Source organism: Schistocerca cancellata, chromosome 8 (assembly GCF_023864275.1).
Source record: "Schistocerca cancellata isolate TAMUIC-IGC-003103 chromosome 8, iqSchCanc2.1, whole genome shotgun sequence".
Taxonomy (NCBI): domain Eukaryota; kingdom Metazoa; phylum Arthropoda; class Insecta; order Orthoptera; family Acrididae; genus Schistocerca; species Schistocerca cancellata.
Genome location: NC_064633.1, coordinates 260,789,179 through 260,815,038, shown reverse-complemented (window position 1 = coordinate 260,815,038; position 25,860 = coordinate 260,789,179). Strand labels below are relative to the sequence as shown.

Here is a 25,860-nt window from a genome sequence, read left to right as displayed (position 1 = left end):
ACTCGATAAGCAAATGAAGGATATTAATGAAAGTTCAGATACACAATGAAAGAAAAATTCAGTGAGAAAAGGCGTATCAGTCTGGAACTGCGCGACCGCTACGGTCGCAGGTTCCAAACCTGCCTCGGGCATTGATGTGTGTGATGTCCTTCGGTTAGTTAGGTTTACGTAGTTATAAGTTCTAGGGGACTGATTACCTCAGATGTTAAGTCCCACAGTGCTCAGAGCCATCAGTGAGAAAATTATTTTAAGTTACAGTGTAAGGACGTAAGAAAGGTGGAAACTGAAACGGTTGACCAAATCATAGAAAATGACGACCAGCTAGATTTCTCATTGCGGGAAATATGCTTTTCAATCAAAATACAAAATAGAAAATTTCTAGAGCCAGATGGCATATGTAATGAATTAATAAAATACTGATGGTGGGTGTTATATAACAACCTCATACTTCGTTTAACAGTATCGTGAACGAAGAGAATCGAAAAGAAGTATTACAATTCCTGTGTATAAAAAATGAGATAAGTATACCTATTAGATAATGACCAGGGAATTACCTTAATTGATAACACCTTGAAACTGTTAACTCAACTAGTGTGAGACAGAATGCAGAATTATATAGAAATAGCGTAAGAACAGCAAGGATTCAGACGAAACAGAAGCACAATAGATGCTATTTTCGCTTTCAGACAGATTGTGGAGAAATCCATAGATTTTAATAATCGAAGCTACCTGTGGTTCGTTGACTGGTCAGAAGCCTTTGATAGAATTACACAAAACCTTAATCAACGAGCGAGTATCAATGTGTGTAGTGAAAATCATTAATAAAACGAGAGTTAAAACTAACGAAGGATTCACAGATGAAATTATACTAGATAAAGAAATTGAACAAGGAGACACATCAACCCCACTTCCGTTTAACTTAATAATGGATCGTACATGTCATTGATGACATATGAAAGAACAGGGCTATAAGATTAGAAATAAAGTGGTAAATATTATATGTTATGCTGATGATACTGTGCTGATAGTAAATAATGAGGATGATTTACAAAGTTTACTTCAGCCATTTAACGAAACAGCTAAGCTATATAACATGGAAATCTCATCTAAAAGAACTAAGAGTATGGTAATATCAAAAACACCTATACGATGTAAATTAGAAGTAGATGGCGTGTCAATTGAAAAAGTGATAAACTTTAATTATCTAGGAACTGTTATCAGCAACTATAAAGACTTAACCATGGAACTGAAAAATCAAAAATAATAAAGGTAGCCGGATGGCTGCAAAATACGGCATGGATAAACAAATTTATGACAACTGAGGGAAAAATAAAAATATATAAAACAATGGTATGTCCTGTTTTGACATATACAGCAGAAATGAAATAGATAAAACAAAAGTTAATGGCAGAGAAAATGAAGATACCAAGACAGATCCAAGGAGTAACCGATGGGAGAAAAGAACAAATATGTCAATAATGGTACAGTGTGGAATACAAAATAAAAATAAATGGATGAAGACAAAAAAACAGGTATTGAAAGGCTCATGTAGAATGAGTGGGCAGCACAATACAGTTAAAATTTGTAAAAATGGACAACAGCGAGGGAAACGACTACCCGGACGACCACCCAAGAGATGGGACAACAGTTGGTCGAGTATATCCGCGGAAAGAGACAGACTAACAGGGCAACCCTAGTAAGCAGAAGACGACGATGATTGTACACTACCGACCAGGAATATATGTCTAGAGTGTAACTAAATTTATCTGGCTGTAGTTCCGTCAGAATCGGAAAGTGAAGGTGGGGTAGATGCCGGTATGGCAGGAGAGGTAGAGCAGGAAGTAAACAGAGATGAAGACCACCAGGGATCAGTAGCAGAACCCACATTGGAAGAAGTTAAAGTTAGTATTAAGACTCTTAAAAACAATAAAGCTCCGGGAGAAGGCAATATTACAGCAGAAATGATACAATATGGTGGAGAAAAACTGGTAAGGGTTTTGCATGAGATTATAGTGGAAATATGGCGGAAAGAAAATATGCCGAAACAGTGGAGTACAGCAATACTCTGCCCTATACATAAGAAACATGACAAAGCTGACTGCGGGAATTGTAGAGGAATTGCACTACTGTGTATAGTATAAACAGTATTAGGAAAAATCGTGGCTAGGCGGTTACGAACATACGTAGAAGAGTATTTAGGAGACTACCAGTGTTGTTTCAGAACTAATAGATCCATTACAGACCATATTTTCACTATCAGACAGATCCTTGAAAAATGATATGAGTACAACGTCGATGTCCACCAGCTGTTCATTGACTTCAAACACGATTATGATAGTATCAAAAGGGATCAACTTTGGAAGGCAATGCAAGAGGCATGATTCTCTAATAAACTGATAAGATTGGTTCAAATGACTTTGAGAAGAACAGAATGCAAAGTAAAGATCGAGGGCATTTTATCAAAGGCATGTGGCAGGATGATGTGCTCTCCACTAATCTGTTTAATGTCGCCTTGGAGAGTGTAATGCGAAAGACATGAAGCAACAACCCTGGGGGAACACTGTTTAATAGAGTGACTCAGGAGCTTGCATATGCGGATGATATTGATTTGTTATCCAGGAGGAAACAAGACCGGGAATAAAAGCTTGAAAAAGTAGAAAAATATTGTACGGAGATGGGGCTGACCGTTAATCAATCAAAGACCAAGTATATGCTTACATCTAGGAAAGGATATAGTGAAGAAGTAAGAAGCATGACTTTGAATGGAAAAGAGTATGAACGCTGTGAGAGCTTTAAATATCTTGGGTCACTGGTAACTAATAATAATGATATGAGAGAAGAAATACATGCAAGGATTGCAGCTGGTAACAGGAGCTGCTTTGCACTGGTTGAAGTGTTTAAAGCAAGGAGCCTGAGTATCTGAAGATGACGGTGTACTGTACAGTAGTTAGACCTGTGGTGATGTATGGTTTGGAGACCTGGACTATGGCAGAAAACGATGAGGAGTTGTTGCTGAGATGGGAAAGGAAGATACTTAGAAAGATCTACGGGGCAGTGAATGATAGCAATTTTTGGAAATTATAAATAATAACGAGATCAGAGAGCTGTACAACAAACCAGATATCGTGACTGAAATAAAGAGTAATAGACTACGTTGGTTGGGACATGTGGAAAGAATGGTGGAGAGCTGCACAGTTATGAAAGCTTTCCAAGGAAAACTCGATGGACGTCGTATAGGGGCAGAGCAAGAGCCAGATGGCTAGACAACATGGAAGAGGACTTGAGAAGGATGGGACTGAGAAGATGGAGAGCCACGTCAGCCAGCAGAGAAAAGTGGGCGTAGGTTGTCTGGGAGGCCAAGGCCCTACTAGGGCTGTAGCGCCAAGGAGTAGTAGTAGTAGTAGTTCCGTCAGCAGGTGGGAGTATGTCAGAAGTGTGTTTTCGAAGCGATACCACCCTGCAGACACAAAGATCCATGGTCCAGTGCAGAGTGTTAGCGAGCAAAAGGCCCGATTTGCAGATCTCTACTATAATTAAATGCACCACAAAAGTTCCAAAAAAAAGCACTTTCTGCAAAAATTTCTGCATCCTACTCCGTTGCCAGTTCGTGCAGCTGGATGACGTATACTATGTGAGCAAAAGTATCCGGACACCTGGCTGAAAATGACTTACAAGTTCGTGGCGCCCTCTATCGGTAATGCTGGAATTCTATATGGTGTTGGCCTACCCTTAGCCTTGATGACAGCTTCCACTCTCGTAGGCATACGTTTTATCAGATGCTGGAAGGTTTCTCGGGGAATGGCAGCCCATTCTTCACGGTGTATTGATGTCGGTCGGTGAGGCCTGGTACGAAGTCGGCGTTGCAAAACATCAGTTCAGTTCAGGACTCTATGCAGGCCAGTCCATTACAGGGATGTTATTGACGTGTAACCACGTGTACGGACAGGTGCTAGACCGTCTTGAAAGATGCAGTCGCCATCCCCGAATTGCTCTTCAACAGTGGGAAGCAAGAAGGTGCTTAAAACATCAATGTAAGCCTGTGCTGTGATAGTGCCATGCAAAACAACTAGGGGTGCGCGGTTCCAGACTGTAGCGCCTAGAACCGCTCGGCCACTCCGGCCGGCCATCATGGTCTGCAGCAGTGTTTTGAATTTGCTCTTCGGTTTCTGCGACGGATCGAAATTGATGACATGTGGCCTGGGAATGTTCTTTGGAGTAACGAGGAACGTTTTACACTACAGGGTGCAGTGAATACGCAAAACTACCGGATGTGGGGTACTATTAATCAGCGTGTTGCGCACGAAGAGCTGTATGTGACTGTGTAGTGTGGATTCATAAGAAAATTTATTCTCGGTCCGTTCTTTTATGAGAATACAACCAGAGTTTCCTGTCAGGTGTAGTGTAACGCCTCTACGTTATCGAGACCTCCTTGCAGCACGTGATTCATGGTTTGGAAGAGCGAAATTGTGTGGAAACCATTGTTTTCATGCAAGATGAGGCAACACCTCTTGTCTCTCGCCTAGTGAAAGATCTGCTTACTGCAACCAACCACGAACGTGTTATCTCTAGAGGTTTTACAGAGGCATGGCCTTCAAGTTTACATCTGAATCCTTGTGACTTTTGATTCTGCGGATATCTAAAAGAACCCATTTACCACGGACACGGTTGGTCTCTACCTTATCTGAAGGGCAGTATGCAGAAACATGTTGCTCAGATCCCGCCGGAACTGCGCGAGCAGCTATTGATCACGTCGGATCAGATCGGATGCAGCAAGTGCCGCCATCTCCGGTGCTTATATGGAACAAATTGGGTAAGTGGTAGTTATTAATGAAATCAACATTGTACCTTTTTCACTTGTGTGACCTTTTCTGCTCATGTCCCGTTCCTAATCTATTACATAAGGCAACGTTTCTATACGTCTTTCTTCTGTTCACAGCGACAGATTCGCACCTGGTGGCCGAAACTGGAACTTAATTTTTTTCCAGAGTAAGCTTACTTTTGCCCAGCGTAAATCGGTCCCGCATTAACACATCAGAATATCTACCAAGATTAGCTGTCATACGATAATTACATTCGACACTGGACCTCTATGAGTAGCTGCACTTTAATCGCCTTGTACATTTGAAAACTATATGAATGATGTTATTGTCACCTGAAGATTGCTATTAGTCGACCTTGATCAGCTCTTGAATATTGCAATCACAGCCGTTGTTGACGAGAACCGTTTCAAGAAGCATTCGGTATCAGATGGCAGATAAAGCAGCAAGTACTTAAATATGGGGGGCGGCGCGGGCACAGAGGCAGAGGTGGCACAGGATCAGAGACCATGAAGTCTGCCGCTTTACTGGTGCTGGTCCTAGTGATAGCTGCGGAAGGGGCGGTCCCTTACCGGGCGGTCCCTTACCGTCGACCCCTTGTGCAGACGCTCGAATACAATGAGGATGCTGACTTGGATACGGTGAGTAGAACTTAAGCTGGATCGACACAGGTGATACTCTCGACAACAGTAATTGGAAATGTGTTGCTCCACAGTAGCTTCAAAATAAAATATTGGTTAACTAGGCCCATTTTATCTAACGCTACTAGTGCTCACGATACCACCGCCATTCCTTTATTTTTTCCCATTGTGAGCTTCAAGATATATGTGATTGCTTCAAGAGTGTCACAAAGCAAGAAATTAGGTAACAAGTGTTGGTAACAAATGAAAGCAGTTAGTTTCCGAGTATATAGTCTCTTAATTTGTTAGATTAGCAGAAGACGCTCGACACTGTACTGCTTTGTCTGCTGAAAACCACACTGTCGAGAGACAGTGGCCTCGTGTGTTTAGGTTGTGCTTGTGTGAGTTTTCTACTGTGGAACAAGGCCTTTTTTCCGAAAGCTTATCTCTGTAGCAGTCTTTTCGTTGTGCCTGTCAACTACTAATCGTCTCCTCCATAAGGTGAGCAGCAACCTACCCTTTCGATACTACTGTTGTTATTTCATCTTAGGCCGGCCGCTGTGGCTGAGCGGTTCTAGGCGCTTCAACCTGGAAGCTACGGTCGCAGGTTCGAATCCTGCCTCGGGCATGGGTGTGTGTGATGTCCTTAGTTAGGTTTAAGTAGTTCTAAGTATAGGGGACTGATGACTTCCGATGTTAAGTCCCATAGTGCTTAGAGCCATTTGAACATTTCATCTTGGAATTCCCATTGTTTGCTTGGTGAATGTTTTATGAAGAGAAGGCAGTACGTAATACTTGTCGATACGGAAACGAAACGAAAAAGAAATGCGGTGTGCCCCATAGAATCGTAACAGGATTAGGATTAGATAGGCTCAGTAGAAATGGAGATTTATACCTTGGAACACATTTCGGGCTTCAGCCTCCATCCAGTCCTTTAATAGAAGTTTAATGTACTTTCTTACCCCATTTCTAAATGATGGCATACACTTTTGTGTGCTGAAGTCTTTTTCTGAAATTCAAAAATTACTCCGGAAAAGTAAGGTTTTTCCGGATGTTGAATCATGTTCCAAGTAACAATATGGTTTGGTTACCTAGGAAGAAAAGTTCTATCAAAATTTAAAAGCGTTGCAATCGAGAAAACCTTGTCAGTATTTATTTAATAGCTTATCTGTTACATTATTACTCTAATATACACCAGTACTAAGTAAGTAATAGCAAATTGAGTAGAACCACTACAAAAACCAATTACCACCTAAATACGTTTGGAAATACACTGAGGGGCCCAAACATTATGGCCACCTGCTTAATAACTTATTTGTCCTTCTTTTGAACGAAATACGTAACAGATTCTGCGTATCAGGGATCCGACAGTATGTTGAAAATTTGTGAAGGTATATGGCAGTAGATATCTTCGCACAGGTCGTGTAATTCGCGAAAATAAGGGCCACAGATTTGCGTACGCGGTGATGGGGCGTAGTAGAGACCCGATGGGTAACCATAAGGTCTACATCAGGCGAATTTGGTCGCCGAGACATCGACGCGAGTTCACTGTAACGCTCCTCGAACCACTGTAGCACGGTTCTGGCACCCAGACACGGACAGTTACGCCGCTGAAAGATGACATCGCTGTCGGGAAGGGATGCAGGTGGTTCGCAGCTGTCAGCGTGTCTTCGATTACTACCGCAAGTCCCACGCAAGCGCAGTAGAATGTCTCCCATAGTTTAATACTACTACTACCAGCTTGCGTCGTTCACCTCGATGACGGCGTTTGTGGAGACGACCAGCGGCCTAATGTAGAGCCGACACATTTCCATTGATCGACGGTCGAATCACGATGGTCCCATGATCACTGCAATCGTAATTGACGACGTCTTTGTGAACATTGTGAACGTTTAGGGTGCTCTGTTGCGGAGGTCCATATTCAGCAATGTAGGGTAAACGATATACTCCGAAACACTTGTGCGTGTTCCAGCGTTGTGCTCTTTCGGGAGATCACCACCTATCCTACTTTACAAAACAGACAAGCCTCAGAATCCCACGTTCTGTGAAGAGTCGTGGTCGTCCAATCATTTAGCGCGTAGTGGTAGTTTCACTGGCCTTCTACCTCTTTTCATAGATGCCATAGATGCTCACGACAGTAGCACGTGAACATTCGACTGGCTTCGCCGTTTTCGAGATACTTATTCACAGGCTCTTCGTAATAACTGAGATTACAAATTACTAGCATTTTGACAGACTTATTTTCTCTGAGGACAATATTCGTTCTTGGTTTCCACAAAAATCCTAATACACTCCTGGAAATTGAAATAAGAACACCGTGAATTCATTGTCCCAGGAAGGGGAAACTTTATTGACACATTCCTGGGGTCAGATACATCACATGATCACACTGACAGAACCACAGGCACATAGACACAGGCAACAGAGCATGCACAATGTCGGCACTAGTACAGTGTGTATCCACCTTTCGCAGCAATGCAGGCTGCTATTCTCCCATGGAGACGATCGTAGAGATGCTGGATGTAGTCCTGTGGAACGGCTTGCCATGCCATTTCCACCTGGCGCCTCAGTTGGACCAGCGTTCGTGCTGGACGTGCAGACCGCGTGAGACGACGCTTCATCCAGTCCCAAACATGCTCAATGGGGGACAGATCCGGAGATCTTGCTGGTCAGGGTTGTTGACTTACACCTTCTAGAGCACGTTGGGTGGCACGGGATACATGCGGACGTGCATTGTCCTGTTGGAACAGCAAGTTCCCTTGCCGGTCTAGGAATGGTAGAACGATGGGTTCGATGACGGTTTGGATGTACCGTGCACTATTCAGTGTCCCCTCGACGATCACCAGTGGTGTACGGCCAGTGTAGGAGATCGCTCCCCCCACCATGATGCCGGGTGTTGGCCCTGTGTGCCTCGGTCGTATGCAGTCCTGATTGTGGCGCTCACCTGCACGGCGCCAAACACGCATACGACCATCATTGGCACCAAGGCAGAAGCGACTCTCATCGCTGAAGACGACACGTCTCCATTCGTCCCTCCATTCACGCCTGTCGCGACGCCACTGGAGGCAGGCTGCACGATGTTGGGGCGTGAGCGGAAGACGGCCTAACGGTGTGCGGGACCGTAGCCCAGCTTCATGGAGACGGTTGCGAATGGTCCTCGCCGATACCCCAGGAGCAACAGTGTCCCTAATTTGCTGGGAAGTGGCGGTGCGGTCCCCTACGGCACTGCGTAGGATCCTACGGTCTCGGCGTGCATCCGTGCGTCGCTGCGGTCCGGTCCCAGGTCGACGGGCACGTGCACCTTCCGCCGACCACTGGCGACAACATCGATGTACTGTGGAGACCTCACGCCCCACGTGTTGAGCAATTCGGCGGTACGTCCACCCGGCCTCCCGCATGCCCACTATACGCCCTCGCTCAAAGTCCGTCAACTGCACATACGGTTCACGTCCACGCTGTCGTGGCATGCTACCGGTGTTAAAGACTGCGATGGAGCTCCGTATGCCACGGCAAACTGGCTGACACTGACGGCGGCGGTGCACAAATGCTGCGCAGCTAGCGCCATTCGACGGCCAACACCGCGGTTCCTGGTGTGTCCGCTGTGCCGTGCGTGTGATCATTGCTTGTACAGCCCTCTCGCAGTGTCCGGAGCAAGTATGGTGGGTCTGACACACCGGTGTCAATGTGTTCTTTTTTCCATTTCCAGGAGTGTATGTTCAGCAAAATGACTGACGTATTCGAAATAACCGAATACTATCTTTTTATTTTTACACTACTCCAAGTATCACCAATTGACGGAAGTATTATTCCACAAAACACGAACGCCTGTGAGCTTCTCTTCTCTGACAGCCAGCTGAGGAGACATAAGAGACGGCAATATGTCTAGCAAGAAGGGTGAGTCTGGGACAGATCAGTGTCACTGCAGGAAGAAGAAAATGCCATTCTGCCCACCTAGACATGTCAGCTAGGCAAACAATTGATACAGTGAGGCTTTACTCACATTTCATAATTTTATGAACGGCTTGAATTAAGTTTTACTATACTATTCAGTGCAGTCTGAGTTAAGAAGATGCGCTATCGTAGCAGTGAGGTTGGAAGTGAACTGTGGCTTGTAACACCATCTCTAGGACATAAGCAGGTCAACTGCAGCCCAAAGCTGCTGTCTGAAGCCCACGGGATAGGCTGATGTGATTAGCCCTCCCACCCACCCCCCTCCATAAAACTGTGATTTGTGGTTTGGACAAGTGGAGGACATGTAAGGGGCATTGATATCGAACTTGGTGAGTCAATTGGATTCGTCCGGCACCGACTATTTTCGAGGACTTCAAATCATAATAATTATTACCTTATGCATATCCACAGATTTGTGTAATAAATTACAGCGAAATAATCGGGTAACAACTAGTAGGATAATGCCCTAACTTACATTTTTTTTTTATTTTTCCTGGGGTTGGGGTTAGTGTCCGACCTCTGCTGCTGGCAGTTCATGATGATTGCAACATAGTGTACAGAACAAGAGCGATGGATCTGTCTGATGGTCAGTGTGCCGGAATAAACCAGTTAACCATGCAGGCTGCCCCAGATTTCCTGATCAATAATAGGGCCTAGAGAAGCGAGAGAGAGAGAGAGAAAGAGAGAGAGAGAGAGAGAGAGAAAGGGGGGGTGGGGGACAAGAGAGCTGTCAACCAAGCACACTGTTACAGAAGCTGCTTTGTTCTAGTACTTCCGATTGCCGCCAGTTCACATTAAATGAACAAATTAAAGCAGCTCAGACGCACGCTATTATATCTGTCACGATCTCTTCAATAAAAACGTGAGCGATACGGAAAAGCTGAGTGAACTGAAATGGGAATCCCTGGACAAAAGAAGTTCTTTTCGAAAAACACTATTGAGAATGATAAAAATGGTTCAAATGGCTCTGAGCACTATGGAACTTAACATCTGAGGTCATCAGTTCCCTATAACTTAGAACTCCTTAAACCTAACTAACCTAAGGACATCACACACATCCATGCCCGAGGCAGGATTCGAACCTGCGACCGTAGCAGTCGCGCGGTTCCGGACTGAAGCGCCTAGAACCGCTCGGCCACCGCGGCTGGCCAGAATGATTAGAAAACTAGCATTTGCGATTAATTACAATACGATTCTATAGCCACTTACATACATCTCTTGTAAGGACCGCGAAGACAAGAGAAATCAGGGCTTGGAAGGAAGCGTATAGCGAGTTGCTTTTGCAGATGGGGCTAGCTCTGGTACAAGGTACTTTCAGCCCTGCACCCTATGGTGGCTTGCGGATTATATATGTAGATATTAGCTATGCTACAGAATTCGTTGAGTCAATAGCGTCCTGAAATTTCACGTAAGGTGGTTGCACCGTTCTGTAATTTCATTCTTTACAAGTACAGGGTTATTACAAATGATTGAAGCGATTTCACAGCTCTACAATAACTTTATTATTTGAGATATTTTCACAATGCTTTGCACACACATACAAAAACTCAAAAAGTTTTTTTAGGCACTCACAAATGTTCGATATGTGCCCCTTTAGTGATTCGGCAGACATCAAGCCGATAATCAAATTCCTCCCACACTCGGTGCAGCATGTCCCCATCAATGAGTTCGAAAGCATCGTTGATGCGAGCTCACAGTTCTGGCACGTTTCTTGGTAGAGGAGGTTTAAAAACTGAATCTTTCACATAACCCCACAGAAAGAAATCGCATGGGGTTAAGTCGGGAGAGCGTGGAGGCCATGACATGAATTGCTGATCATGATCTCCACCACGACCGATCCATCAGTTTTCCCATCTCCTGTTTAAGAAATGCCGAACATCATGATGGAAGTGCGGTGGAGCACCATCCTGTTCAAAGATGAAGTCGGCACTGTCGGTCTCCAGTTGTGGCATGAGCCAATTTTCCAGCACGTCCAGATACACGTGTCCTGTAACGTTTTTTTCGCAGAAGAAAAAGGGGCCGTAAACTTTAAACCGTGAGATTGCACAAAACACGTTAACTTTTGGTGAATTGCGAATTTGCTGCACGAATGCGTGAGGATTCTCTACCACCCAGATTCGCACATTGTGTCTGTTCACTTCACCATTAAGAAAAAATGTTGCTTCATCACTGAAAACAAGTTTCGCACTGAATGCATCCTCTTCCATGAGCTGTTGAAACCGCGCCGAAAATTCAAAGCGTTTGACTTTGTCATCGGGTGTCAGGGCTTGTAGCAATTGTAAATGGTAAGGCTTCTGCTTTAGCCTTTTCCGTAAGATTTTCCAAACCGTCGGCTGTGGTACGTTTAGCTCCCTGCTTGCTTTATTCGTCGACTTCCGCGGGCTACGCGTGAAACTTGCCCGCACGTGTTCAACCGTTTCTTTGCTCACTGCAGGCCGACCCGTTGATTTCCCCTTACAGAGGCATCCAGAAGCTTTAAACTGCGCATACCATCGCCGAATGGAGTTAGCAGTTGGTGGATCTTTGTTGAACTTCGTCCTGAAGTGTCGTTGCACTGTTATGACTGACTGATGTGAGTGCATTTCAAGCACGACATACGCTTTCTCGGCCCCTGTCGCCACTTTGTCTCACTGCGCTCTCGAGCGTTCTGGCGGCAGAAACCTGAACTGCGACTTCAGCCGAACAGAGCTTTATGAGTTTTTCTACGTATCTGTAGTGTGTCGTGACCATATGTCAATGAATGGAGCTACAGTGAATTTATGAAATCGCTTCAATCATTTGTAATAGCCCTGTAAGTGGTCCCTTGTGTTATATCCATTTATACAAGTTCGTTGATTCATCTGAGTAACATCCAATACTATTTGGTCTGCAGTTATTAATTATTTTTGGAAATGTCTTGTACAATACTTACTGAAGAGTGATAGGTCTATAGTTTATATGCAAATAGGCATATAATTACTGATTCTCTCAGGGCTCATGTATAAATCTTCACATACATACAACGAAGAATGTTTGTACCATGCACTACAAGATATTTTTGTAATGTAGGTATACACGCATATGCAAATAGCCTCACGGTATCGTGAAACATTACTGGTCGAGGAAACAAATGAAATTTAGTAGGTGTCGTAGTTGTAGTTTCTCAGAGACATTCAGAGCGTCGGTGACTAATTTTAAATTTAAATAATTTGTCAGTTTATAAAATGAGTAGAAACTAAGCGTAATTACAGCTGCCAGGAGAATACGCCGGTATTTACAAAGAAGAATGGGGAGAATTAAAAAGATATTCTGAAAGAAGATAAGTGGAAAAAGGAAAACAAGCAGTTTCTTTCTTTTCTTTCTTTCTTTCGCTTACGCCAGAGTCCCGCAGCGATCGCAGGGTCGGCGTGGTGACATCGGATTTGGCAATGTTAGTTTTAGGGATGGCTGGATACCCTTCCTGCCGCCATCCTGTAGCCCCCAGGACGGAATCAGTGTACCCCAACTGTCTGCGTCTAGTGTAAATCGAGAAATAGTGCGGACGTATTGCAAATGTCTGCGACGCGTGGAACTGAGGCGGAACTTGGCGATCAGCCCGGTATTCACCTAGCAGGATGTGGAAAACCGCCTAAAAACCACATCCAGGCTGGCCGGCACACCAGCCCTCGTCGTTAATCCGCCAGACTGATTCGATACGGGGCCGGCGCGCCTACCCGAGTAGAGGAAGCAGCGCGTTAGCGCTCTCGGCTACCCTAGCGGGTAAAAAGGAAAACAAGCAGTATTATTATATAATTTTTTTAACTGAGTCTAAAGATAAAATAACTACACACAACTGATTTCTTCTACACACAAATGATTTACTCAAGTCATTGTAGGAGAAACGTGAGTTTTATTTGCCAGCACAGCAAATACAGCTTTAAGCGAATCATATCCTCTGATTCAGTAAACGGACACGAAATAGCAATACTTAATTTGAATTTGTTTATATTATCTGGACAGCCTCCAGATGCTTCTTTCTTACTAATAATATAAGAGATTGTATCTTACGGCCAGCACTGCAGTTCAAATCCTGATCGTGGGTGTAATATGTTTGTGAGTGTAAGCACAGAGGTATTATTTGAGTCTGACAGGAAATTTGATCCATTTCGCTGTTAGAAGTAAATTGATCGTGGTTGTTTAATGGCTTCGAATAGAGTGAAAAATATCACGCTAGAAACTCTTAGTATTTCGGTTGTTTCGATTTTTATTTGTAGATACTTCGGGAACGTCTGTTGACACTAGACCAGAATCTTTAATTTCATCAATGCTTGGTGCATAAACACGCCATTTTACTTGAATTTTCTTCCTGTAATTATTTCTGGCATTTACTGTAATCACTGTCTTCGGAACACCCAACGGCAGATAACATCTTGTATGAAAACAGCAATTAGTGTGTGATGAATGTTATCACTGTAAAATCTAACTCGCTTGGAAGAATTTTCCACGCAAGAGAAGATAGCCATAATCTCTATATTATCTTGAACTTAATATTCTCACAAGACTGGAGGGCACAGAGATGTATGTATAGATAAAAGTATAAACCAAAATCTCTACGTCTGCTCATGTGATAAAATTACAAACAACATAAGAAGAGGGGGTGTGTCGGACTTGTAGCACTTTCTAAAACTCGACTATGAACTGTAATGATTATTCAGGCCCGAAATATTACATGTCTTCTTGGGTTGAATCGTGTCAAAAAGGAAAAGCAATGGGCGTTATGTCAGAGCCAATTCTCATGCTGTGAAAGAAATATGAAATCACTGTATCGCCATTTCCTGTTTATTTTGAATTAACATGTAATTCGAGATTAGAACGTGATTTCTTAAATTTTATCGGCATAAATGTCAGTTTTAATGCTATCAACGAATGGTTGAAGTATCTGGTAGAAGACATGGAGAAATAATTTTGTTTTCCTGATATATTCAAAACGCTGTTCCCCGTTTCATAAACTAAAAACAAAATAAAAAATTCGAAAATATTCAAAATTACAGTTGAATTTTAATTTTTAACATCAATTAGTTTCTAAGTTAGACCAAAAGTATTGCACACTGTGGTTTCATATTCAGTTTATGATGCTGACTAAGCTACTAAGTATCTAGGAAACCTAAACCTCCCACGTACCTCTTTTGGTGTTAAAATAAATATCTGTCAATAAAAGAGGTATACAGCATATGCATCTAAGTTAATTCTTTCTTTCCTTGAGATCTTCAATTGAGATTTTAAGCTCTTAACTTTTCAAATAAATAAACTTGCAGCACTAGGAACAGATCGAATGAAAAAGGCTTGTCTAGACCGATATATTCCAATACTTTGAACAATCCATTCCCTAACATTTATGTGTTTCACCCTCAATCACTGATCAGCCAGAATATTATGAGCAGCTACCTAACAGCCGGTATGTCCACCTTCGGCACGGATAAGAGCGGCGACGCGTCGTTTCATGGAAGCAGTGACGCCACGTTCATTCACATTCCACATGTATTCGATAGGTTTCAGATCTGGTGAGTTGGGTGGCCAGGGCATCAACTGAACCTTACTACTGTGTCCCTCGAACTACTCAATCACAATCCTAGTCTTGTGACATGGAGCATTATCTTGTTGAAAAACGCCATTGCCGTAGAGATACACGGTCGTCGTGAAGGGGTGTACGTTGTCTGCAACTACTTGTACAGTAGTACTCCTTGGCCGTCATGGTGCCTTGCACTAACTCCACTGGACTCATGGATACTCGGAGCATAATGGAGCCGCCACCAGCTTGTCTTCGTCCCACAGTACAGGTGAGAAGAAGCTGTTTCCCTGGAAGACGAAGGATTCGCACCCTCCCATCGGCAAGATGAAGAAGGTGTCGGGATTCATCAGACCATGCAACGCCCTGCCACTGAGCCAACGTCCAGTGCTGATGGTCATGTGCCCATTTCAGTCGTAGTTGCTGAAGTCGTTGTGTTAATGTTGGCGCATTCAAGGGTCGGCGGCTTTCCCGAAGGGAACATGTTCCTATTTCTACGTGATTAATCGTATTAGACACTTTCAGAACGTAATATGTAAGTCAGAGTAATGGAAAAATTTGTTGATCCTCCTTTAGCGCACCAGAACGGTGCAATCAGTCGTGGAACCTGCACATATAACTCGTGAATTAATGAAATGTCTTTCGTGCACAGTGAATCGAGCATTGCGTGTATAGTGAACTGAAACAGATTTACCCGCCTTTCACAGGCAGTGTACTGCCGATTGCACTATCTTTGCTCGCTTTACAGAGAAACTGGGAACATTTTCTATCGTCCATATCATTCACCGCGCAGTACAGCATTTAGCGTATACAGCGTCGTCAGTCTACTGTTTCCAAGAACAAAACTAAAATACTATCGCATCTGCTTATCTGTCTGAACACGCCAATCTCCAAACCTACTAGACCAATTTCCATGGGGTTTTCACAGGTAGCTTGAGCGTAGTTCGAGGCAACATACACGCTTGATTAAATCAAAATCGGATCACGAAAAAAAGATATGGTAATTTAAAGTTTTACCTGGTGTCTGTCTGTTTGAACTCGCTAATCTCCAAAACAAAACTAAAAGACGATTTTTCTCGCAATTTTCACAGATATCTCGATCGTAGGTTGGGACAACATATGAACTCTTTTTCATCAAAATCGGAACACGAAAAAAAGTCCTAACTAAAATTTAATCCAAATGTCCAACGGTCTCGCAAATTCAATTCTGGATGGGACTTCACAGTTTAGTAGTACACCTCAAGGATGTCCACCCATAAAAGTTGTAAAGCGCACTAGCCAGCATATTCCCAGAAAAAGGGCTCAAAAATTTTACGTGTAGCTAATGTAGCGGTCACTTTATATACTATGGCAGCACTGTGAAATGGCTACGCCCGAAGCGGACTCGCTTGCCACGTGGACACCCCAGCTTTGATTCTCTCTTGCAATAATATTTGTTTTGTTCTTTTTTATTTGTTTTAAAAATGATGGCAACTTTTAAACAAAGTTAATGACCTAAAACATTATCAATGAAATCATAAGGATTTTATAAAATGATTGTTACAGCTAATAACATAAATGTTAATTACAAATGATATATTTTTTAAAAGAGTTGAATAATTTCAAATGTTTTTGTTTTGATGGAGGTAAATTAAAGCTTTAATTACTATTGTCTTAAGGGGGGTAGGACGTCAAACGGGCCGACTTGGAACAGGAGAGGCACCACAGGAGATTTTAATTTCCACTGTCTATACTTATACAAATAAATTCATGAAACTTTGTCAGCATGACCAGGAAGGATTCAGGATTCACGGTCATAGCAAGGTTAGAAAACATAGCAAAATAAACTTTTTTTTACATGCGAAATTTCATAATTTTTTTCACTTACTATTGGCTGCATTTGTTGCTATAGGTACACTTTTCTTCATAAGTAAGAGAGAATTTTGCACAGGATACAGGCGTATGAAACTCTAGAATTTATTTTATTTATGAAAAAATGAATGAGCTGCCACATTTTAAACTTCATGTTTAGAAAAACCTCAAATTTTATAGTTAATTACCTCAGTTTTTACCACAGTTTTTAATAGATTTGGAAAATTCTAGAGTTTTGCATTAATGAGTTTGTGTTTAATAGGTATACCAAGTTTGAAAGTAATAGGATATTATGGATATTACACATACCTAACTACAGAAATTTGTGTTCTGCGGAAAATGACTGTTAAAGTTTCTGCTTGCATTTGGCATTCTTTTAGACCTGTCCAGTACCATAAGCAGGTTTTTTTCATTTTCTAAACCAGTTTTCTTCTTTTTCACATTCGTATCGTGAGCTCTTCTTGATTTTATCACCTCCAAAAATGATTTATCTGCTTTCACTGTACGCTCTGTGCCTATCACATACAAAGCTATGATGCAGTTCACTCCGGGCTTAATTCCCATTTTCTCTAAAATATAATTCCTGCTTTGCACAACATTATTAAAACATGAAACTGCATCATAAACACCAATAACAAGCGCATTTCTACCCTCAAAAATGGTTTTTGGCAATATTTCCCATACACAGTGGTTAAAAATTTCACTTGGGTTTTGGGTACCGACATGAAGACATTTCTTCAGTAGGTTTTCGTTTGCAAGGGTCCTGAATACGGGTTTGATGACTTCGATTACAGCAGTTGGTAGAGAATTCCTGTGATGATATTCTTCACTTACGAATGACAGAAGAATGCTGTGCAAAGGGGTGTGGCGCTGCAGCTTGGTACACTTAAGTCCAAACAACGTGCCTTATAATCTCTCAAATGTATATGTTTTATACATCAAACTATTCAGGATGATGTGCGCTACAAAATTTAAAATTTTTTTAAATCGAATTTTTTTTTAGACGTCCTATCCCCCTCAAAACGTTATTGCAAATCTGACGATATTCTAAACTGTGCACAGATTAAACATACTTGTTATAAATCTGGGGAACTAGTTTTTTACTTGGAAGACTTTATGACCACTTCCCTTAAACTTAAATTTTCGATTAAGCTTAAACGAAAAATGTGAAACAGTCACAGAATATGGAAAAAGACTTCATTAAAGACAATCATCATTTATTGCCTTATCGGGCCTTTAAGGCCTACAGCAAGAAGAACAAAAGGAAAAGTAAAGACAAAAAGACTTACAAAAGTACTCTATACAGTAGTAAAGTTACATATGTACATTACAGCTTAAAGAAGAAACGAAAAAATAAACAGGGCATTCAATCAAAGGTTTAAAAGGCAAGAGGGATACATTACAGAAACAAAAAACAAAAAAAAAACACACACGCAGTGTCTGTCAATTACACGAGAGGAGGGAGCTGTTGCAGATGGCAGTCCATCTCATCCGGTCGTTGGCGTCCTCCTCCACGGCTGCTGGTTCCACTTCTTTCAGGATCGTTGTTATCCTATCCTTCCATCGAGTTCTTGGGCGTCCTCTAGGGCGTTTTCCTGTGGGTTGAGAGTGGAGGACTCTGTTTGGAAGGGATCCGTCTGCCCGTAGGATGTGGCCAAACCATTGGAGTCTCTTCTGTGCCAATATTCGTCCAATGTGTGGCTTTCCATACCGCTGGTATAAATCTTCTTTTTTTCTTCGTTCCCATTTACCTTCCATGGCATTGTAGATGGGTCCATATATCTTCCGAAGTACCTTCCTTTCAAATGCACATATTGCTTCTTCTGCTGTTGCTGATGTTGCCCAAGTTTCACAGCCGTATAAAAGTACTGGTCTCACCAGTGTCGTGTATAGGTGGATCTTGTTCTTCTGCGATATCAGCCGAGATCTGAAAAGATTGTTCAGGCTAAAGAACATGCGATTAGCATTTGTTATACGTTGCTGTACTTCTTTCGTTACTTCACTTCTATTTGTTAGTATGGAGCCCAGGTACTTGAACTCTTCAACTCGTTCGAAGGTATGCCTGTCGACATCAATGGAAGGAGGGAGATCTCGGCGGCGTGATACAACAAGATATTTAGTTTTTTCCTCGTTCACCACCAGCCCAATTTTCTCTGCATTGTGGAGGAATCGGGAAGTATCCCTGCGTACCTGCTCTAGAGTGTCGCCAAGGATCACAACATCATCAGCAAATGCCAAGATTGTGTCTGCTCCCACCATCTCCATCTCTCTGGTTCGACAAGTGTCACGGCTTACTTTTTCCAGGGCCAAATTGAATAATATTGGCGCCAATGGATCTCCTTGTCTCAATCCATTTTGTATACTGAATGATGGTGATAGTTGATTACCAAACCGCACTTGGGCCGTAGACTGAGAGTAGCAAGCAGCAATTAAGCGGATGTATTTTGATGGGATGCCAAGTTCCTCTAACGTTTCCCATAACGTGGCGCGGTCAATGCTGTCATAAGCTTGTCGAAAATCGATGAAGATGAGGTGTAGATCCTTATTGAATTCGTAGAATTTTTCTATCAACTGCCTCAGAGTAAATATGTGATCAATTGTCGATCGTCCAGCAACGAACCCACATTGATAGGTCCCTACAATTCCTTCAGCCAGTGGTTTCATGCGGTTTAGTAGCAGTGTTGTAAAAACTTTGTAGCCAATTTCAAGTAACGAAATCCCTCGGTAGTTGGATACATGAGTAGCATCTCCCTTCTTGAATATGGGACATATGATTGCTCCCTTCCATTCCTCAGGAATAACTTCTGCTTCCCAGATGGTAGAAATTAATCGTTTCAAAGCACCCACCAGTGTTTCCCCTCCCAAGCGAAGCATCTCAGCTGTGATACCACTACCTCCTGGAGCCTTGTTGTTCTTGAGTGCTTTTAGGGCAACACTGATTTCTTCCTCAGATGGTTCAGGGACTTCAACTCTGTCAAAACGGGCATCCGTCTGTGTTGCCCTTACTGGTGGGTTGTCGGGATTCAATAGGTTTTCAAAATGTTTTTTAAATAGGGTTGCTTGCTCTTCTGGCGGTACAACTTCACCCGTCTCATTCGTTAGGACCAATGTACGTTGTCTGTATGCGCCTCTGGCGAATCTTGAGGCCTGGAAAAACGAGCGTGACGACTTTGCTTCTTCGACTGCAATCAACAGACTTTTGTGGTGGTCCCGTTTCTTCTTTCTCATGAGTTGGTCCGTGTTACGCCTCGCTTCGTAGTAAGCTACCCTTGCTTCTTCCGAGAGTTGCTGTAGCCATTTTATCCTCTTCGCTGATCTAATCTCAACAGATTCTCGACATTGTTCATCGAACCAAGGTTTACTTCTTCGTTTTGCATCGCAAACTAGTTCTTCATTTGCACTTTCTAACACTGCATTCCTCAGCAGCATCCATGCGTTCTCCACACTGGTAGGGTTCTCTGTTATTGTGAGATGTTCTGCAATTTTTTCTTGATAGCGCTGTCTCACTTCTACATCTTTCAACTTATTCTTGTCGAAGCGGACCATCATTAAAGACAATAATTACTTTTTACAAAATTTTAAAAAATAAAGTATATGAGTAGATTTCAATATTTTCAGAAGGTGGCCATAAAGTATCCCTCCCTCAGTATTGAGAGGGTTAATGGATATTACGTCATTAATCTCATTTAAAAGTTGTTACAATTTTTAATCAATTAAAAAGAAAAATAAAAAGTTATCAAAAAGTAGGATCTAACCTGAATCGCCCACAAGGCAAGCGCTGTCGCTACAGGCATGGCCATTGCGCTAGCTGCCGTAGTGTGTTAAGCGTCCTGTACATGCGCTGCATGGAAAACTTTAGAGCCCGTTTTCTCGGAATCTCCTGGCCAGTGTGCTTTACAATTTTTATGGTGGACTCCCTTGTGGTATACTTCTTACCTGAGAAGTCCCATCCTGAACTGAATTTCCGAGACCACAAGGTCCCCTTATTAGTAGTTCGGAAGTTCACCTCAATGACACGATCATCACGGCGTAGTACACCAAAGAACCGAGAACCGACAGAAGGTACAGTTAGTCTAGTAAACCAAAGAACCATTAGGTGGCGCTATTAGTTTATTTTTAACTCAGTGACAATGCATTGAATCTAACACAAATTACTGAAACATATTTACACATTGAAAAAGTTATTTCCTCTTTGAGTTTTGAACTTTTACATGTTTGTGGAAACCCTTTTATTACTTGACACACTTAACATAATACAGTTCAGTTCAATGAATTCAATGCTAATACAATCCTCAACGTCTTTAATCCGCACTTCGATGCCAATATTATTGAATGAAAGAGTAACTGCGTCTGCTACGTTTACACACTGAACCGATTTCGATGAAATTTGATACAGTGGCAGCTTGAACCCTAAGGGGTGCACGGGCGAGGCAGAGTGGGCAGGTGCACGTCACGAGCTACGATTACCCGAACTGTCGCACACATGAGGGCAGCTGACGTTATTGCGTGGAGTCCAGCTTGTTTACTCACCATAGCTCATCATAACAAAGCTACTGATATGAGAGTGCAGCGAGAATCTGAAGAAGAAGATGGATGAGTTGAAGTTGGATATAGTGATAATTCGTGGAGTGCTGTGGTAAAAGGTACAAGCCTTCTGGTCTAGTCAGTACAAGCTTATCAACAGAAAAGAAATGAGGGTAATTCATCAACAGATCTGGTAGTGAATGAGATAATAAGAACGCGATTAAGCTGGTACGGACAGCGTAGTGAACGCAATATCGTACCCAAGGTAGACACGAAGCCAACACCCACTAAACAAGTACAATTTTATACGCCTATAGCCGACTAGATCCGCCGGTGATGAATGAAATTTAATGATGGGAGCTGGAAATCGATAACAGGAAAAAGGCGAGAGGGAAGAGTGGGTAGGAAGACATGCACTGGGGAAGATGAATGAGATGGGGTGCCGGTTGGTGGAAATTTGCTTGGATGATAATTTAATAACTGCTAGTAATTAGTTTAAGAATCATAAAAGAAGGTTGTGTACATGAAAGATGCCTGGGGTCACTAAACGGTTCAGATAGATTAGATGATGGTAAGACGGAGAATTCGAGACCAGACCTGGACACTCACCATAATTAATTGGTTTTGAACTATAGATTAAAACTGAAAAAACTGTAGAAAGGTAGGGAATTAAGAAGATATGACAAAGATACATAGAGAGAAACAGGAGGTTATTGAGAGTTTCAGAGTGAGGATTAGGCAACCAGTGAGTGACGCAGGAGAAAGAAATACATTAGAGGTCGATCACATAGCTTTGAGAGATAACATTGAAAGGGCAAGACCCAGTAGAAATTCTTGGGAAACACGCTAGATATTGAATTGGCAGTGGTAATCTGAACAGAATTATAAGCATTAAAACTTGCTGCAAATACTCGATAATGTTCAAATAAGTTGCATGACTGCTCACAAGTGCAAAGAAATTTTGAGCCCAACGTCGACAGTCACAGTATACAATATAGTGTGGAACAGTAATGGTTTTTATAATTGGCCATGACCTTTCACTCGTCTAAAGTAATGTTAGGAAAATCACAGGGGGCCAAAACTAAGTGTTCGAGATTGTTTATGCATACGTTTAAACACACTTGTGCAGAGAGAACAATGTGAATGGTGCATGGGGTCATTGCATTATATTTCGAGTATATTTCATAATAATTTATGTTCTCGGGGAAATTAGGTTATCTAGTTGTTTCCAAACAGCTCGAAAGGAAATGAATGGTCACTGCCTGTCGGCAAACTGAGTGATACACGTTTCTGCACAACCAGTACAAAATTAGGACTCTGGACACATCTTCATGTCAAAGGCATCAAGAGACTGAGGTTGTCTCATTCCGAACAGGATTATCACTTACGTAGACACTGGAAGAAGCAATAAGTTTCTTCTACACCGACTGGAGTGGATTTCAGAGAAGTAATTATTCGATACTCCCCACAGATACATGGACTCTTCCCAAATGGAGTGATTGGCGTGCCTCTAAGATACAGATAACCATACTGTAGATGCAACGACATCAGAGGCGTATCTGTAAAGAGGCCAGAAAACCATATAGTGCCTAAAAAGGAACAGCAGCTGTTTCAGTATTTGCAGCGGCAATAGTCTAGTTGTTTAACTGATCGCGTGTTGCAACATTTCTGCGATCGTCTGAACGCAGTGAGAAACTGCAGCCGTTATATTTCCTGAGACATGCAGCTGTACTGTATGCTATTAAGATGATAACGTCCTATTTGGTAAAATATCCCAGAGATAAAATAGCTCCTATTCGGACCCCTGGGCGAAAAATTGTCTTCAGGAGAAACGAAACTGCTGTTCTATACGTCGAAGTGGGGAATGTTGGATTCTTTAACTGGGTAGGAAGGTCGGAGAATCTGAAGAAGAAGATGGATGAGTTGAAGTTGGATATAGTGATAATTCGTGGAGTGCTGTGGTAAAAGGTACAAGCCTTCTGGTATAGCAAGTACAAGCTTATCAAGAGAAAAGAAATGAGGGTAATTCATCAACAGATCTGGTAGTGAATGAGATAATAAGAACGCGATTAAGCTGGTACGGACAGCGTAGTGAACGCAATATCGTACCCAAGGTAGACACGAAGCCAACACCCACTAAACAAGTACAATTTTATACGCCTATAGCCGACTAGATCCGCAGGTGATGAATGAAATTTAATGATGGGAGCTGGAAATCGATAACAGGAAAAAGGCGAGAGGGAAGAGTGGGTAGGAAGACATGCACTGGGGAAGATGAATGAGATGGGGTGCCGGTTGGTGGAAATTTGCTTGTATGATAATTTAGTAACTGCTAGTAATTAGTTTAAGAATCATAAAAGAAGGATGTGTACATGAAAGATGCCTAGGGTCACTAAACGGTTCAGATAGATTAGATGATGGTAAGACGGAGAATTCGAGACCAGACCTGGACACTCACCATAATTAATTGGTTTTGAACTATAGATTAAAACTGAAGAAACTGTAGAAAGGTAGGGAATTAAGAAGATATGACAAAGATACATAGAGAGAAACCGGAGGTTATTGAGAGTTTCAGAGTGAGGATTAGGCAACCAGTGAGTGACGCAGGAGAAAGAAATACATTAGAGGTCGATCACATAGCTTTGAGAGATAACATGGAAAGGGCAAGACCCAGTAGAAATTCTTGGGAAACACGCTAGATATTGAATTTAGCTGACGAAGGAGAAAATACAAAACGCAGCAAATGAATCGCGCAGAAGGTATTACAAACGCCTAAAAATGAGATTGACAGGAAATGAAAAAATGGCAGCGTAGGAATGAGTGACGTGAAATGTAAAGCTGCAGACGCGTGCTGTGCCACCAAAGCCTTGGAATATAGCACAGATTTCGCAAGCCCAGATTGCCTAAATAAAAATAACTTGAACCAGTTTGCGGACGAGTTAAATGTTACTTAGGATTTTAGGTTGATTTCCAATAAAGAATTCGACCGAATGAGTCAGCAGCGTTCCTAATGGCAGGGGATTCCGGATATGTCTGGATTCTGAGGATATGTGGTTTCACCAACACTAGTAGTTAAAAGATTTAAGACAAATATGAACAGAGATTTATTCTGAAATCAGAATGGAACGCTATTAAGGCAATGGCAGCCTTCACTGACTATACACAATGAAACAAGGACACAGAGAATGAAATCTCGACGTAAACAACTGAGATGGAATCGGAGAGAGAGTGCCGGACCATGAGAAGAGAGAAGAGAAAATCAAGATTATAAAAACGGGTGGGGGGGGGGGGAGGAGGGGAGGCTTGACAAACCCTACTGAATGGCTGGTGCCGTTGTTTTGTAATCGAAGTTTCAGCTCGTCACGCTCACCAAGCGAACGAAACAGCAGTAAATCCAACAATATTGCTATGTCATGTTCAAAGAAATGAATAGTTAAACTGTATATGTCTATAACAAGATGTGGTCGCGAACTGTGACGAAGCTGCAGCTGCTGTTCTGTCCCGGAGCTCAAACGGAATGGAGATGGACTGACCTTTTCTGGTCTGAGTGGCAAACAGAATGCGGCGGCCACATTTTTTAAGAGCTGCCTAGCACCACACTCCGGTAAGCTTCCGCTTTGAAAAATACGTAGCTCTATAGTAAGGAGGACGAAGGTGTGAGGCCTACTCGCTGGGCCATAGTGACTGTCCGTATTCTTTTTGCCACACTGGTTTCCTATCACGACAGAACCCCCACCGTCCAAACGGCGGGTTCCACTGTATTTTTTACGATCCACGAGCGAAAAGGCGCTCGTTTAACTTCTACATGTTTTCAACCGTTGACACCATCTTCAGTAAATTATTAACTCCTCTGATAAAGATAGCAACTAAAATTCGTTTCCAGATTTAGGTTCATCAGTACGTGACGAATCATTATCGTAATGGTTTAATCCGTAACTAGCATACAAAACTTTCGTTAGACCGATGTTGAACATTGCTAGTCAGTCTGGCACCCATTCCAGAGCAGATCCATAGAAGAAAAGCGCTTTTCGACACCGACGGATTCGTTTCATTAGCTCCGGGAGATTAGCGGAGACGTTCTCCAACTTAAGAGAGCGTTGTGCATTATCGTATGGTTTACTGTTAAAATTCCGAGATCGCACGTTTCTACAAAGTGTACTACCCCTTCCTATGTATATCTTGCGTAAAGGCTGTGAAGGTAAAATGAGAGAAATTCGAGCTCACGCCGAAGCTTACAACAGTCGTTCTCCCCATGAACCATTCGCGACTGGAACAGAACAAGGGGGAAATGACAGTTGTTCAAAGAGTACCCTCCGCCGTACACCATGAGGAGTGCAGATGCAGGTGTAGATGTAGACCCATTCACATTTGCAATTATATTTTTATTTATTTGATACCCTGTGTGGGACGAAAAAACGTAAAGAGACATAAAGAGACTACTTTTTATACCGCTTTTATTTCCCCGTTTCGTATTCCAGTCAAGAATGATTCGCAGGAAGAATAGCTGATGGTAAGCCTCCGTCCGGGCTCGAATCTGTAATTTTACGTTCGTAGTCATTCCTCCAGATGTACA

The 25,860-nt window shown here is 42.4% G+C and overlaps 1 protein-coding gene across 1 annotated transcript in view; it reads left to right on the top strand.

Annotated features, from left to right (window-relative positions):
- Positions 1–5,313: 5,313 nt before the first annotated feature.
- LOC126094694 (lipase 3-like) overlaps positions 5,314–25,860 on the top strand; it is a 64,421-nt gene continuing 43,874 nt past the window's right edge. Inside the window, exon 1 of the mRNA XM_049909219.1 lies at positions 5,314–5,458. Coding sequence (XP_049765176.1) covers positions 5,327–5,458 — 132 coding nt within the window. The 5' untranslated portion in view covers positions 5,314–5,326. The remainder of the gene's footprint in view (positions 5,459–25,860) is intronic.